The sequence below is a fragment of the Zalophus californianus genome, chromosome 12 (assembly GCF_009762305.2).
Source record: "Zalophus californianus isolate mZalCal1 chromosome 12, mZalCal1.pri.v2, whole genome shotgun sequence".
Taxonomy (NCBI): Eukaryota; Metazoa; Chordata; class Mammalia; order Carnivora; family Otariidae; genus Zalophus; species Zalophus californianus.
In genome coordinates, this window is record NC_045606.1 from 2,447,181 (window position 1) to 2,462,639 (window position 15,459).

General features: G+C 42.6%; 1 protein-coding gene across 1 annotated transcript in view; it reads left to right on the plus strand.

Moving 5' to 3' along the window:
• The window catches only part of ABCA13 (ATP binding cassette subfamily A member 13), a 366,584-nt gene that overhangs the window by 69,449 nt on the left and 281,676 nt on the right, over positions 1–15,459 (plus strand). Inside the window, 1 exon segment of the mRNA XM_035723335.1 lies at positions 10,889–11,003. Within this exon segment, the coding sequence (XP_035579228.1) occupies positions 10,889–11,003 (115 nt within the window).

Sequence of the window (15,459 nt, forward strand, 5' to 3'; positions counted from 1 at the left end):
CAGGGGGCTGGACCTGAATTGTAACGGTATTTCTCTGGTATGTACATATGCCAAACCCTAACAAATTGTACATGCGAATATATGTGATTTGCTGTATGTCAGCTATATTTCAATAAAGCTGTTTTTTTTTTTTTTTAAAAAAACCCTAATTTAAGGCAAGTTATTTATGCTCTCTGGCATCTAGGAGAAAGAAAGTGGCAACAAGCTTGATAATTAGCACAGGTGTATGTGATTCATATCAGACTTTTTTTAATGTTATGTTAATCACCATACATTACATCATTAGTTTCTGATGTAGTGTTCCATGATTCATTGTTTGTGCATAACACCCAGTGCTCCACGCAGAATGTGCCCTCTTTAATACCCATCACCAGGCTCACCCATCCCCCCACCGCCCTCCCCTCTAGAACCCTCAGTGTGTTTCTCAGAGTCCATCGTCTCTCATGGTTTGTCTCCCCCTCCGATTTCTCCCCCTTCATTCTTCCCCCTCCTGCAATATTCTTCTTCTTCTTCTTTTTTCTTTTTTAACATATAATGTATTATTTGTATCAGAGGTACCAGTCTGTGGTTCAACAGTCTTGCACGATTCACAGCGCTCACCATAGCACATACCCTCCCCAATGTCTATCACCCAGCCACCCCGTCCCTTCCACTCCCCCCCGACTCCAGCAACCCTCAGTTTGTTTCCTGAGATTAAGAATTCCTCCTATCAGCGAGGTCATATCATATCAGACTTTTTAAAAAGGTAATGATACCAGAAAACCAAGCCACATCGAGTAACTTTTAAATAAAAGAAGGAAACATAGGGGCATCTGGGTGATCATCTGACTCTGGGTTTCACCTCAGGTCGTGATCTCAGGGTTGTGGGATCGAGCCCTGTGTGGGGCGCTGTGATCAGTGGTGAGTCTGCTTGAGATTCTCTCTGTCTCTCTTCCTCTGCCCCTCTTGCTCGTGCTCTCTTTGTCTCTGAAATAAATAAATCTTAAAAGAAAAAAAAAAAGAAGAAGGAAACATAGCCCACCAGAAAGGGAGCAGCCGTGTATGGGAGCGATCAACCCTGAGACACAGGAAAGCAAGTGGACGGATGGTTTCGGGCACAGCAGAGAAGCATCCCTCCAGCGTGCAGAAGGAGAAGACAAAGGGGGCTGACTTTCTTTGCAGAAAGCCCACTAGTCTCCTGCACTGGAGGGACAAGCGTCTGAAAGTGACTTTGAGGGGTGGGACAGACAATAGATTGGATGAGACCGTGGACAAGGTAGAAATGTTGAGCCACGCTACCTTCGTCGTCCGAGCCACACCCCGCTGTGTCAGCAGAAGACTAGAGGCTCACGTAGCCTGCTCTGACCCTGGAGCTCTAGACACAGCTGAGGGCGTGGATGTCACCAGCAGTGCTGGGGACTGATGTAACCTTCCTGTTCTGAATAGCAAAATGCCCAGCATCCTTCTTGTGTGTGCAGAATACTGGCGGTCAGGCCTCCTCCTTGCCACCACGTGCTAGCAGGAATCTGGAGAATTCTGCTGTGCAGCTTTGGGAGACATTGACCCACCCAAGAGGAAAGAAGTGCATCTGGACCAACAGTTGAGGGTCTCCCCTCCTGGAAAGGTTGGCTTTTGCCTGATGACTCGAGAGCGAGCGAAGCCCTCCAACTGAGAGGCCACCACTCTGCATGAGGCGCTTCTCAGAACCTCCTTCTGACACGTGAACGGGCAACCTTGGTTCATCAGACGCCAAGGAAAGCCTCCAAAGACAGAGATCACAACAAGCAGAAAAGCAAAACCTCAGAAGAAATGGGAAATACTCATACAAACTTTAAAACAAAGGAAATAAAGGTACAACAAGAGCAGAAAGCGATTTTCAACGGATCTCCTCAAACAAGAAGGAATTGTTAGAAATTAAAAATGTGTAAGTACACAGAAGTGTTTTCAAGTGAAATAGACCAGAAATTAGAAGAGAGAATATTCTAAGAGATTATAAACCTGGAGAGTCGTGTAGGAGGTCCACTGACTGCGACTGGGAGTTCTCAAAAGTAGAGATGACGCAGGGTTTGGAATGATCGAAGAAATGACCCAAGAACATTTCCCAGAAAGGTTGTGTTTTGTATTTGTTGGCCATCTGTATGTGTTCTTTGGAAAAATACCTACCCAGGTCATCTGCCCATTTTTTAATCAGATTGTTGTTGTTGTTGTTGTTGAGTTGAATGAGTTCTTTATATATTTTGGATATTTGCTCCTTATTGGAAATATCATTTGCAAATATCTTCTCCCGTGTAGTCAGTTGCCTTTTTGTTTTGTTAATGGCGTTTCATTTGCTGTGCAAAAGCGTTTCGGTCTGATGGAGTCCTGACAGGTTATTTTTGATTTTGTTGCCCCGAGGAGACAGATCCAAAACAATATTGCTAAGACTGAGTTTACTGCCTATGTTTTCTGTTAGGAGTTTTATGGGTTCAGGTCTCACATTTAGATCTTTGGTGTGTTTTGAGTTTATTTTTGAGGATGGTGTAAGAAAGTGGTCCAGTTTCATTCTTCTGCGTGTGGCTGTCCAGTTTTCCCAAAATCATTTGTTGAAGAGACTGTCTTTTACCCATTGTGTGTTCTTGCCTCCCTTGTTGTAGATTAATTGACCATATAAGTGTGGGTTTATTTTCTGAGGTCTCTATTCTGTTTCATTGATCTATGTGTCTATTTTTGTGCCAGTGCCATACTGTTCTGGGTTAGTTTTGATTATGTTTTTGTGCTAACTATGGGTCACATTTTCCTGCTTTTTTGCATGCCTGGTAATTTTTGATTGGATGCTAAACATTATGATTTTAGCCTTGTTGTGTCCGTGCTATTTTGTTTTCCTATGTTCTTTTTTTTTAAAGATTTTATTTATTTATTAGAGAGAGAGAGAGAGGAAGAGCACGCACAAGTGGAGGGAGCAGTAGAGGGAGAGGGAGAAGCAGACTCTACTCTAGGTGCCCCGCTCAGCAGGGAGCCCGACTCGGGACTCGATCCCAGGACCCTGAGATCATGACCTGAGCTGACGGCTGATGTTTAACCAACTGAGCCACCCAGGTGCCCCTGTTTTCCTATGTCCTTGAAAGCAGTTTCATCCTTTAGGATCTTGCTTTTAGGGTTTGTTAGGCAGGACAGGAATGGTACTTGGTGTGGTTGCAGATATTACCCAGGAGTTAGGCAAGGGTAACTTGCATCTTGTACTCATTGTCTAATGAAAGTTGTGGATTGTTCCAGTCTGGCTGATGAAAACAGAATTTGTTCCTTTTTTTTTAATAATTTTTTATTGTTATGTTAATCACCATACATTACATCATTACTTTTTGATGTAGTGTTCCATGATTCATTGTTTGTGCATAACACCCAGTGCTCCATGCAGAACGTGCCCTCTTTAATACCCATCGCCAGACTAACCCATCCCCCCAGCCCCCTCCCCTCTAGAACCCTCAGTTTGTTCTTCAGAGTCCATCGTCTCTCATGGTTCGTCTCCCCCTCCGACTTACTCCCCTTCATTCTTCCCCTCCTGCTATCTTCTTATTCTTTTTTTTTTCTTAACATATATTGCATTATTTGTTTCAGAGGTACAGATCTGTAATTCATCAGTCTTGTACAATTCACAGCGCTCACCATAGCACATACCCTCCCCAATGTCTATCACCCAGCCACCCAGTCCCTCCCACCCCCCACCACTCCAGCAACCCTCAGTTTGTTTTCTGAGATTAAGAATTCCTCATATCAGTGAGGTCCTATGATACATGTCTTTCTCTGATTGACTTATTTCACTCAGCATAACACCCTCCAGTTCCATCCACGTTGTTGCAAATGGCAAGATCTCATTCCTTTTGATGGCTGCATAATATTCCATTGTGTATATATACCACCTCTTCTTTATCCATTTATCTGTCGATGGACATCTTGGCTCTTTCCACAGTTTGGCTATTGTGGACATTGCTGCTATAAACATTGGGGTGCACGTATCCCTTTGGATCCCTACATTTGTATCTTTGGGGTAAATACCCAGTAGTGCAATTGCTGGATCGTATGGTAGCTCTATTTTCAACTGTTTGAGGAACCTCCATACTGTTTTCCAGAGTGGCTGCACCAGCTTGCATTCCCACCAACAGTGTAGGAGGGTTCCCCTTTCTCCACATCCCCGCCAACATCTGTCGTTCCCTGACTTGTTAATTTTAGCCATTCTGATGGGTGTGAGGTGGTATCTCATTGAGGTTTTGATTTGGATTTCCCTGATGCCGAGTGATGTTGAGCACTTTTTCATGTGTCTGTTGGCCATTTGGATGTCTTCTTTGGAAAACTGTCTGTTCATGTCTTCTGCCCATTTCTTGATTGGATCATTTGTTCTTTGGGTGTTGAGTTTGATAAGTTCTTTATAGATTTTGGATACTAGCCCTTTATCTGATATGTCATTTGCAAATATTTTCTCCCATTCTGTCGGTGGTCTTTTGGTTTGGTGGACTGTTTCTTTTGCTGTGCAAAAGCTTTTTATCTTGATGAAATCCCAATAGTTCATTTTTGCCCTGGCTTCCCTTGTCTTTGGCGATGTTTCTAGGAAGAAGTTGCTGTGGCTGAGGTGGAAGAGGTTGCTGCCTGTGTTCTCCTTTAGGATTTTGATGGACTCCTGTCTCACGTTTAGGTCTTTCAACCATTTGGAGTCTATTTTTGTGTGTGGTGTAAGGAAATGGTCCAGGTTCATTCTTCTGCATGTGGCTGTCCAATTTTCCCAACACCATTTGTTGAAGAGACTGTCTTTTTTCCATTGGACATTCTTTCCTGCTTTGTCAAAAATGAGTTGACCATAGAGTTGAGGGTCCATTTCTGGGCTCTCGATTCTGTTCCATTGATCTATGTGTCTGTTTTTGTGCCAGTACCATACTGTCTCGATGATGACAGCTTTGTAATAGAGCTGGAAGTCCGAAATTGTGATGCCGCCAGCTTTGCTTTTCTTTTTCAAGATTCCTCTGGCTATTCGCGGTCTCTTCTGGTTCCATACAAATTTTAGGATTATTTGTTCCATTTCTTTGAAAAAGGTGGATGGTATTTTGATGGGGATTGCATTGAATGTGTAGATTGCTCTAGGTAGCACTGATATCTTCACAATGTTTGTTCTTCCAATCCATGAGCGTGGAACGTTTTTCCATTTCTTTGTGTCTTCTTCAATTTCTCTCATGAGTATTTTATAGTTTTCTGAGTACAGATCCTTTGCCTCTTTGGTTAAATTTATTCCTAGGTATCTTATGGTTTTGGGTGCAATTGTGAATGGGATCGACTCCTTGATTTGTCTCTCTTCTGTCTGGTTGTTGGTGTATAGGAATGCCACTGATTGCTGTGCATTGATTTTATAGCCTGCTACTTGACTGAATTCCTGTATGAGTTCTAGCAGTTTTGGGGTGTAGTCTTTTGGGTTTTCCACATACAGTATCATATCATCTGCAAAGAGTGAGAGTTTGACTTCCTCTTTGCCGATTTGGATGCCTTTGATTTCTTTTTGTTGTCTGATTGCTGTGGCTAGGACTTCTAATACTACGTTGAATAGCAGTGGTGAGAGTGGACATCCCTCCCGCCTTCCCGACCTTAGGGGAAAAGCTCTCAGCCTTTCCCCATTGAGAATGATATTCGCTGTAGGTTTTTCATAGATGGCTTTTATGATATTGAGGTATGTACCCTCTATCCCTATACTCTGAAGAGTTTTGATCAAGAAAGGATGCTGTACTTTGTCAAATGCTTTTTCTGCATCTATTGAGAGGATCATATGATTCTTGTTCTTTCTTTTGTTAATGTATTGTATCACGTTGATTAATCTGCGGATGTTGAACCAGCCTTGCAGCCCAGGGATAAATCCCACTTGGTCATGGTGAATAATCCTTTTAATGTACTGTTGGATCCTATTGGCTTGTATTTTGGTGAGAATTTTTGCATCCATGTTCATCAAGGATATTGGTCTGTAATTCTCCTTTTTGATGGGGTCTTTGTCTGGTTTGGGGATCAAGGTAATGGTGGCCTCATAAAATGAGTTTGGAAGTTTTCCTTCCATTTCTATTTTTTGGAACAGTTTCAGGAGAATAGGTATTAATTCTTCTTGAAATGTCTGATAGAATTCCCCTGGGAAGCCATCTGGCCCTGGGCTTTTGTTTGTTGGGAGATTTTTGATGACGGTTTCAATTTCCTGAGTGGTTATAGGTCTGTTCAGGTTTTCTATTTCTTCCTGGTTCAATTTTGGTAGTTGATACATCTCTAGGAATGCACCCATTTCTTCCAGGTTATCTAATTTGCTGGCATAGAGTTGCTCACCATATGTTCTTATAATTGTTTGTATTTCTTTGGTGTTGGTTGTGCTCTCTCCTCTTTCATTCATGATTTTGTTGATTTGGGTCATTTCTCTTTTCTTTTGGATCAGTCTGGCCAGGGGTTTATCAATCTTGTTAATTCTTTCAAAGAACCAGCTCCTAGTTTCGTTGATCTGTTCTACTGTTCTTTTGGTTTCTATTTCATTGATTTCTGCTCTGATCTTTATTATTTCTCTTCTCCTGCTGGGTTTAGGCTGTATTTGCTGTTCTTTCTCCAGCTCCTTTAGGTGTAGAGTAAGTTTGTATATTTGAGACCTTTCTCGTTTCTTGAGAAAGGCTTGTATTGCTATATACTGTCCTCTCAGGACTGCCTTTGCTGTATCCCAAAGATTTTGAACAGTTGTGTTTTCATTTTCATTGGTTTCCATGAATTTTTTTTAATTCTTCTTTAATTTCTTGGTTGACCCATTCATTCTTTAGTAGGATGCTCTTTAGCCTCCATGTATTTGAGTTCTTTCCGACTTTCCTCTTGTGGTTGAGTTCTAGTTTCAAAGCATTGTGGTCTGCAAATATGCAGACAATGATCCCAATCTTTTGGTACCGGTTGAGACCTGATTTGTGACCTAGGATGTGATCTATTCTGGAGAATGTTCCATGGGCACTAGAGAAGAATGTGTATTCCGTTGCTTTGGGATGGAATGTTCTGAATATGTCTGTGAAGTCCATTTGGTCCAGTGTGTCATTTAAAGTCTTTATTTCCTTGTTGATCTTTTGCTTAGATGATCTGTCCATTTCAGTCAGAGGGGTGTTAAAGTCCCCCACTATTATTGTATTGTTGTCAATGTGTTTCTTCTCTTTTGTTATTAATTGCCTTATATAATTGGCTGCTCCCATGTTCGGGGCATAGATCTTTACAATTGTTAGATCTTCTTGGTGGATAGACCCTTTAAGTAGGATATAGTGTCCTTCTTCATCTCTTATTACAGGCTTTGTTTTAAAATCTAGTTTGTCTGATATAAGGATTGCCACCCCAGCTTTCTTTTGGTGTCCATTAGCATGGTAAATGCTTTTCCACCCCCTCACTTTCAACGCGGGGGTGTCTTTGGGTCTAAAATGAGTCTCTTGCAGACAGCATATTGATGGGTCTTGTTTTTTAATCCAATCTGATAGCCTGTGTTTTTTGATTGAGGCATTGAGCCCATTTACATTCAGGGTAACTATTGAAAGGTATGAATTTAGTGCCATTGTATTGCCTGTAAGGTGACTGTTACTGTATATTTTCTGTGCTCCTTTCTGATCTATGCTGCTTTTAGGCTCTCTTTTTGCTGAGAGGACCTCTTTCAATATTTCTTGTAGGGCTGGTTTCGTGTTTGCAAATTCCTTTAGTTTTTGTTTGTCCTGGAAGCTTTTTATCTCTCCTTCTATTTTCAGTGACAGCCTAGCTGGATATAGTATTCTTGGCTGCATATTTTTCTCATTTAGTGCTCTGAAGATATCTTGCCAGTCCTTCCTGGCCTGCCAGGTCTCTGTGGATAGGTCTGTTGCCAGTCTAATGTTTCTACCATTGTAGGTTATACATCTCTTCTCCCGAGCTGCTTTCAGGATTTTCTCTTTGTCTCTGAGACTCGTAAGTTTTACTATTAGATGTCGGGGTGTTGACCTATTTTATTGATTTTGAGAGGGGTCTCTGTGCCTCCTGGATTTTGATTCCTGTTTCCTTCCCCACATTAGGGAAGTTCTCTGCTATTATTTGCTCCAGTATACCTTCTGCCCCTCTCTCTCTTTCTTCTTCTTCTGGGATCCCAATTATTCTAATGTTGTTTCATCTTATCGTATCGCTTATCTCTCGAATTCTGCCCTCGTGATCCTGTAGTTGTTTCTCTCTCTTTTTCTCAGCGTCTTTATTTTTCATCATTTGGTCTTCTATATCGCTGATTCTCTCTTCTGCCTCATTCATCCTAGCAGTTAGTGCCCCCATTTTGGATTGCACCTCATTAATAGCCTTTTTGATTTCGACTTGGTTAGATTTTAGTTCTTTTATTTCTCCAGAAAGGGCTTCTCTAATAACTTTTTTCAAGCCCAGCTAGTATCTTTAAAGTCATGATTCTGAACTCTAGGTCCGACATCGTACTAATGTCCATATTGAGTAGGTCCCTGGCAGACGGTACTACCTCTTTTTCTTTTTGCTGAGGTGATTTCTTCGTCTTGTCATTTTGTCCAGAGGAGAACAGAGGAATGAGAGAACAGAATGCTAACAGGTTAACAGTGTCTCCAGCAAATATACTCTATAGAAATCAGAAAAGTCCTGACACCAGGGGACAAGAAAGGGAAAGAAAGAAGAGAAAAAAAAAAAAAGGAAAAAGAAAAAGATAAAAACAAACAAAAACAGAACAAAACAAAAAAAAACAGAATATGATCAAACATATCAGGCTAGTGTATAGATCAGTGCCACACACTAGCTTTTGGGCATATTTTGGTCTGTTAGAAGAAAGTGCCTGCTAAAATTTTAAGGGAAGAAAGACTTATATATGTACAATATAAGGGTTGCTACAATGAAGGGATGGCAGATGACTGTAAAGATGGAAATTATAAAAGATTTTATAAAAGGAATTGATGAGATAAGAAGTTATTTTTAAAAAGAAAGAAGAAGATTTAAAAAGAAAAAGAAAAAAGAAAAAAAAGGAAAAAAAAGGGAGAGAATGTGATCAGGCAGGAGAATAGAACAAAATCATACACTAGTGATTTAGGGTATATTTTGATCTGTTAGAAGAAAGTGTATCTCAAAATTTTAAAGAGAGAACAACTTATACATATATGCCCAAAATAAGGGTAACTACTATGAAGGGATAAAAATATGACTCTAAAAATGAAAAATAAAAAATGTTTTAAAAAGGGATTGATAAGATGTTGTTTGAAAAAGGGAAAAAGAAAAATTCAAAAAGAAAACAGTTAAAAAATTAACTTTTAAAAACTAATGAATTATGGTAAAAAAGCCATGAATTCTATGTGCAGTATTCCCCTAGCGCTGGAGTTCTCCCGTTCTCCTTGATCGGTCAACTTGGTCTTGGCTTGCTGGCTGTTTGTGCTGATCTTCTGGGGGAGGGGCCTGTTGTCGTGGTTCCCAAATGTCTTTGCCGGAGGCGGAATTGCCCCACCCTTGTCGGTCCGGGCTAAGCAAGCTGCTCGGGTTTGCTCTCAGGAGCTTTTGTTCCCTGCACGCTCTTGGTATAGCTTTGGAGGAACAGGGTGAAAATGGTGGCCTCCCAATCTCTGCCCAGGGGAGCTGAGAACTCGGGGCCCCACTCCTCAGTGCGCCCCCAGAGAAAAGCAGTCCCTCCCATGTCCCCGGTCTCCGGCCGCACTCCGTGCTCACCCGGCCTGTGGCCGAGCGTTTCTATCTCTGGCCCCCGACCCCGTGTGGAGTCTCCAAACCCAGCAGATCCCTGCGGTGCGCTCCCGCGCCGCTCCTCCCGGGGGAGGAAGGGGAGTCTCCCCAACTCTGCCGCTTGTTGGGTCCCTGCTGCAGGAGCAGTGGCCCGACTGGGCCGCGGATCACAGTTTATGGCCACCCCGAGCTGAGAGCCCGCGCCTCGGCTCCGTCTCTGCAGCCGGCTTCCCCGCTCCGATCCCTGGGAGCTCTGCCGCACTCAGGCTCCCCCGGTCTTTCTGTGACCCCGAGGGTCCTGAGACCACACTGTCCCGCGAGGGTTCCACCCCCCGCTTAGCCACTGCAGCGACGTCCCTCCGCGGAGCCGACTTCTAAAAGGTCCGATTTTGTGCTCCGCGGCTCTAGCACTTGCCAGAAGCGGCCGACGGAGGCCCCTCCCCCGCCATCTATCCTCCCGAATATCGCCTCGGATTCACTTCTCCGCACGTCCTACCTTCCAGTAAGTGGTCGCTTCTCTGTTCAGAGAGTTGTTACTCTTCTTATCTTCGATCTCCTGTTGAGTTCGTAGGTGTTCGGAATGGTTTGATCCCTATTCAGCTGAATTCCTGAGACCAGGCGAAATCCAGGTCTCCTACTCCTCCGACGTCTTGCTCCGCCCCCCCCCGAATTTGTTTCTGGCCCATGTGACCACTGGACACTTTTCTTGAATCTTTTTGGGTGGATCTTTCCCTGGTCTCATGGGGCTTCTTCACCTGCATGCACTGATTTACCCTCAGCTGAATATTGAAGGAGGCATACAGCAGGAGTGCTCTATCTGTGCAGCTCCCTCCTGGGAGTCTATTCTGTGTATCTGTGCAATCTTTCGGACTCCAACCTTCATCCGTCTACTCAAGGTGCCCACCAGCTCCACTTGGTTCCACCTCCTGTGTCATTGCTGGGACACTCTCTCTAAGGCAACAGGGGGGATAATCATGGGTCTCACCATATTTGTTTTCTGTTTTCTGTGGATCACTTTCTACACTGCTTGATGACCGGTGATAGTTGACCTTTGCCAGACGTGGAAGCCAAATCACAAGGATTTCTAATCCTTCTTTTGTTTTTATTTTCAACCAGATTAACTGAAACACTAAAGCATTTTTCACTTTGGCAGATTTGACTCTTGTGTCCAACTTGAAATCAATATATGAAATGCCTTTCTATTTAGCTTTCTCTGAGGAATCTCCTTGTTATGAAGAAAACATGGATTGGGAAGTCATCACCGATAATTATTTCACATTTCTGAGGAACTTACTCAAGTTTCCAGGTGCTTCCATCTCCAGGTAAGTTTTCAGAATTCAGTTTCCAGGTTTTGATGTAACTATTATCTGAAGACAAACAAAACCTATTTATAGGAAGAGCTTGCTTTATTTATTTATATAATTATTAGTTTTTTAGAGAGGGTATGAGAGAGTGTGAGTGGGGGGGTGGGCAGAGGGAGAGAGAGGGAGAGAAAGAGTCTCCAGCAGACTCTGTGTCCAGCATGGAGCCTGACGTGGGACTCAATCTCATGACCCCGAGATCATGACCTGAGCTGAAATCAAGAGTCGGACGCTTAACCCACTGAGCCACCCAGATGCCTCAGGAAACACTTGCTTTACAATGTGAGCTCCTGATAGTGACTGTTGATGGATGCAGTATTTCATATTAGGCATTGCTCCAGAGCATCTATGACTCATGTTTCCATGGATTTTGAAAAGAAATACAGATGATAGTCATAAGATTTTCCTTCATAAGCATGATTTATAATAGATGCTCCAAAAATGGAATGTTCGAATAATAGTCTCATTCAGTTCCTTACTTTAGACATGGGATCAGCGATTGAAGATTCTGGTAGCTCTGGAGACTTTTGGGAGAGAAGTAATCTTTGGAACGAAATCTGCCAGCTTATATGCAGCTCATGCATTGAGATGGAAATTTTTATGTATAATTATGGAGATCGTATATAGCTTCTTTATTTATTTAATTTTTTAATAGATGAGCTTTTCATTTTATTTATTTATTATTATTTTTTTAAGTAAGCTCTACACACAATGTGGGGGTTGAACTCACAACTCTGAGATCAAGAGTTGCATCCTCTGCCGACTGAGCCAGCGAGGCACCCTGGATATCGTGTAGAGTTTAGGATTTATTTATTTATTTTAGAGAGTTGGGGGGCAGAAGGAAAGGGAGAGAGAGTCTTAAGCAGATTTTGCGTTGAGCGTGGAGCCTGACACAGGGCTCGATCTCATGACCCTGAGATCATGACTTGAGCGGAAAACAAGAGTTGGACACGTAACCAACTGAGCCACCCAGGCAGCCCCCTGCATAGTTTAAAGCACACTTTATTTATTGCTTGTGGGGTGTGTTGGGATGACATGGGACAGAAGCTTTGCATTAGGGCATAGCTTTCAAATTCGGGAATGGATCAAAATTATCTGTGAAGTTTGCTAAGAGTACAAATTCCCGGAGCCTGTGCCGGACTTGCTAAACCTTGGCTGTGTGTAGGACCTGGGTTTTGTAGATTTAAGAAATTCTGCAGGTGGTTCTAGTGCACACCAAAGTTCAAAAGCTATTCTGTAACATCTCTCTGGACCTAGGATTTGTCACTCCAGGAAATGTGTGTGTGTGTGTGTGTGTGTGTGTGTGTGTGTGTGTGTGTATACGTAAATATATATTTATTTATTTATTTATTCTCATTATTCACATTATAGTGTATTTACTTCCTACCATCCCCTCATACATATGGTGTGTTTTTGTTGTTGCTGTTGTTGTTTTTAAATTATGTTATGTTAGTCATCATATAGTACTTCATTACCCTATGACCCAGCAGTTGGACTCCTGGGTATTTACCCCAAAGACACAGATGTAGTGAAAAGAAGGGGAACTTGCACCCCAATGTTCATAGCACCCCCGTGTCCGCAATAGCCAAACTGTGGAAGGAGCCGAGATGCCCTTCAACAGATGAATGGATAAAGAAGATGTGGTCCATATATACAATGGGATATTACTCAGCCATCCGGAAGGATGAGTACCCACCATTTGCATCAACATGGATGGGCCTGGAGGAGATTTTGCTAAGTGAAATATGTCAAGCAGAGAAAGTCAATTATCATATGGTTTCACTTACTTGTGGAACATAAGAAATACCATGGAGGACATTAGGAGAAGGAAGGGAAAAATGAAGGGGGGAAATCAGAAGGGAAGACGAACCGTGAGAGACGATGGACTCTGAGAAACAAACTGAGGGTTCTAGAGGGGAGGGGGGTGGGGGGATGGGTTAGCCTGGTGATAGGTATTAAGGAGGGCACACTCTGCATGGAGCACTGGGTGTTATACGCAAACAATGAATCATGGAACACTGCATCCCAGGAGACTTTTCAAGCTCAGGTGTTAGTGGGCCAAGGAGGAAGAAGATGGGCTAGACCCCCTGGAGAATCAGTCCCGTGCTCAGGTCAGATTTACAATACTGTCCTTTCCTGAAAGTCTCAAATATTTAATAGCCCCAGAAAGACAGCAGTAAAACCCATCAATATGTGCTCTGAGGGCATGTTTCATTTTATCGCTGTAGACCCAGAGCAACTGGCATAGCATCTGTTATGCTAGATGCTAGATAATGGGATGAGTAAATAAAAACAAGGATGGGCATTAATTGCAATTCATATGATGGTAGCTAAGCCTGAAAAGACAACCTCTAGGCCATGTCCTGATCCAGCCATATAACAGCAGTGTGAATCTGCTAATTTAAAAAAAAAAAAAATATATATATATATATATTTGACATATTTCTTTTTCCATGACCTGGAGATACCGATTTATACCCCAACAGGCTTCTGTAGGAGTGAACTAAAACCATAGTTAGGAAAGTGCCTTATAAATTGTAAAGTGATGTAAAAACATGGAACAATAGTTCTACCAGTGGTACTAGTTAGTTCTACTGCAGCCCTTGCTCACATAGCTCTTTTTTCTTTTTCTTTTTAAGATTTTATTTATTTATTTGAGAGAGAGAGAATGAGAGATAGAGAGCATGAGAGGGAAGAGGGTCAGAGGGAGAAGCAGACTCCCAGCTGAGCAGGGAGCCTGACTCGGGGCTCGATCCCAGGACCCTGGGATCATGACCTGAGCCGAAGGCAGATGCTTAACTGACTGAGCCCCCCAGGCGCCCCAGTTGTGCATGTATTTCTATGCAAGCTGGATTTGAGCAAGATCCATATGGAATTCCTAATAGCAGAGCTTTCTCTTTCTTGCTGGAGAAGTTCCCTGGGGAATGTTCTCAGTGTTCCCTGGTTCAAAGTATCCACTCTCTTGCAAGTAAGAGTAAACTGAAAGATGGGGCACCTGGGTGGCACAGTCGGTTAAGCGTCTGCCTTTGGCTCAGGTTGTGAGCTTTCTTTCTCTCTCTCTTTCTCTCTGTCTCTTCTCTCCCTCGCTGAAATATATAAATAAGTAAATAACATCTTAGAAAAAAATAAAGAGTAAACTAAATGAAGGCTGTATTTTCTGCTCCCAGATCCCAGCCATTAGAGGGGGGAAAACAACATTCATTATTTGATCTCTCCTGTGTCTCTCCTGTGTCAGACTGTGCCTTAGCTGATAGGATGATAGACTGAAAGAAGTTTAGAAAGGAATTCAGCCTTTAAGCCATCAGTAGCGAATACAGGTCAAAAATCCCCTATTCACAATTTTTCAATGTGTCTTACGATGTCAGAACATGTAGGCTTTTTGTATGGTGGCATCCCAGCTCCTTCCGCAGAGACCCCAACACGGTGAGACCATCTTTGGTCTCACTGCAGGGAGTGTTCATGAGTTGAGGGTCTGCTCCAGTCCCCACTGGTGCAGGGGGCAGGAATACATACCTGATACGTGCACCATGTTGCCTTTTTTTTTTTTTTAATTTTATTTTTATTTAGAGAGGGAGACAGAGCATGAGTGGGGGGAGGGCAGAGGGAGAAAGAGAGAGAGAGAATCTCCAGCAGACTCCATGCTCAGTGCAGAGCCCCACGTGGGGCTCGATCTCACAACCCTGAGATCATGACCTGAGCCGAAATCAAGAGTTGGACACTCAACTGACTGAGCCACCCTGGTGCCCCCCATGATGTCTTTCTAAACTCTGAAACACATAGGGCCCCAAGGATTTGAAAAGTGGACTGGTAGCTCCCGAGTTAGTGGAAGTTAGTAACCTCTCCAAGTGTGGACTTCTATCACAGGTGTGGACTTGTTGTAACCCCAGAGATGCTCCTTTGAGAACTGTTTGTATTTTACAAGTAGACACCTGGAGAGAAAGTGCACTATCTAAAATCATGAGTTTCTAATAGTGGGAAGTACAGCATTGTTTAAGGAGCACTGGAATAGCTTCTAGAACAGGCCATTCAGAGAATTGTCATAGGGGGCAGTTTCTGATACATCCTGACATTTGGACTACCTTTGTAGCCAGGACATTCTGAGACATGACAAAGAATTGAATCCTCAGATTCTTCTGGCATACATAGCAAACTTACCTTTAATGATCCTACATATGAAATCATGGAGTAAAATAATTTAAAATGCATTGCTTTTGGTGCAGGAAGCAGATTTTAAGCTACATATATGCATCTGCATTGTGGATTTCTAAAACACTTCCAGATGCTCACATTAATTTAATTCCAGTTGTGAAATATATTGTGAAGTAAATAGCCCATTTATGTTTTGCTCTAAATACATGTATTACTTGGAAAATTTGAGAAATTGAATTTGTCTTGTTAATTAATTAATTAATTAATT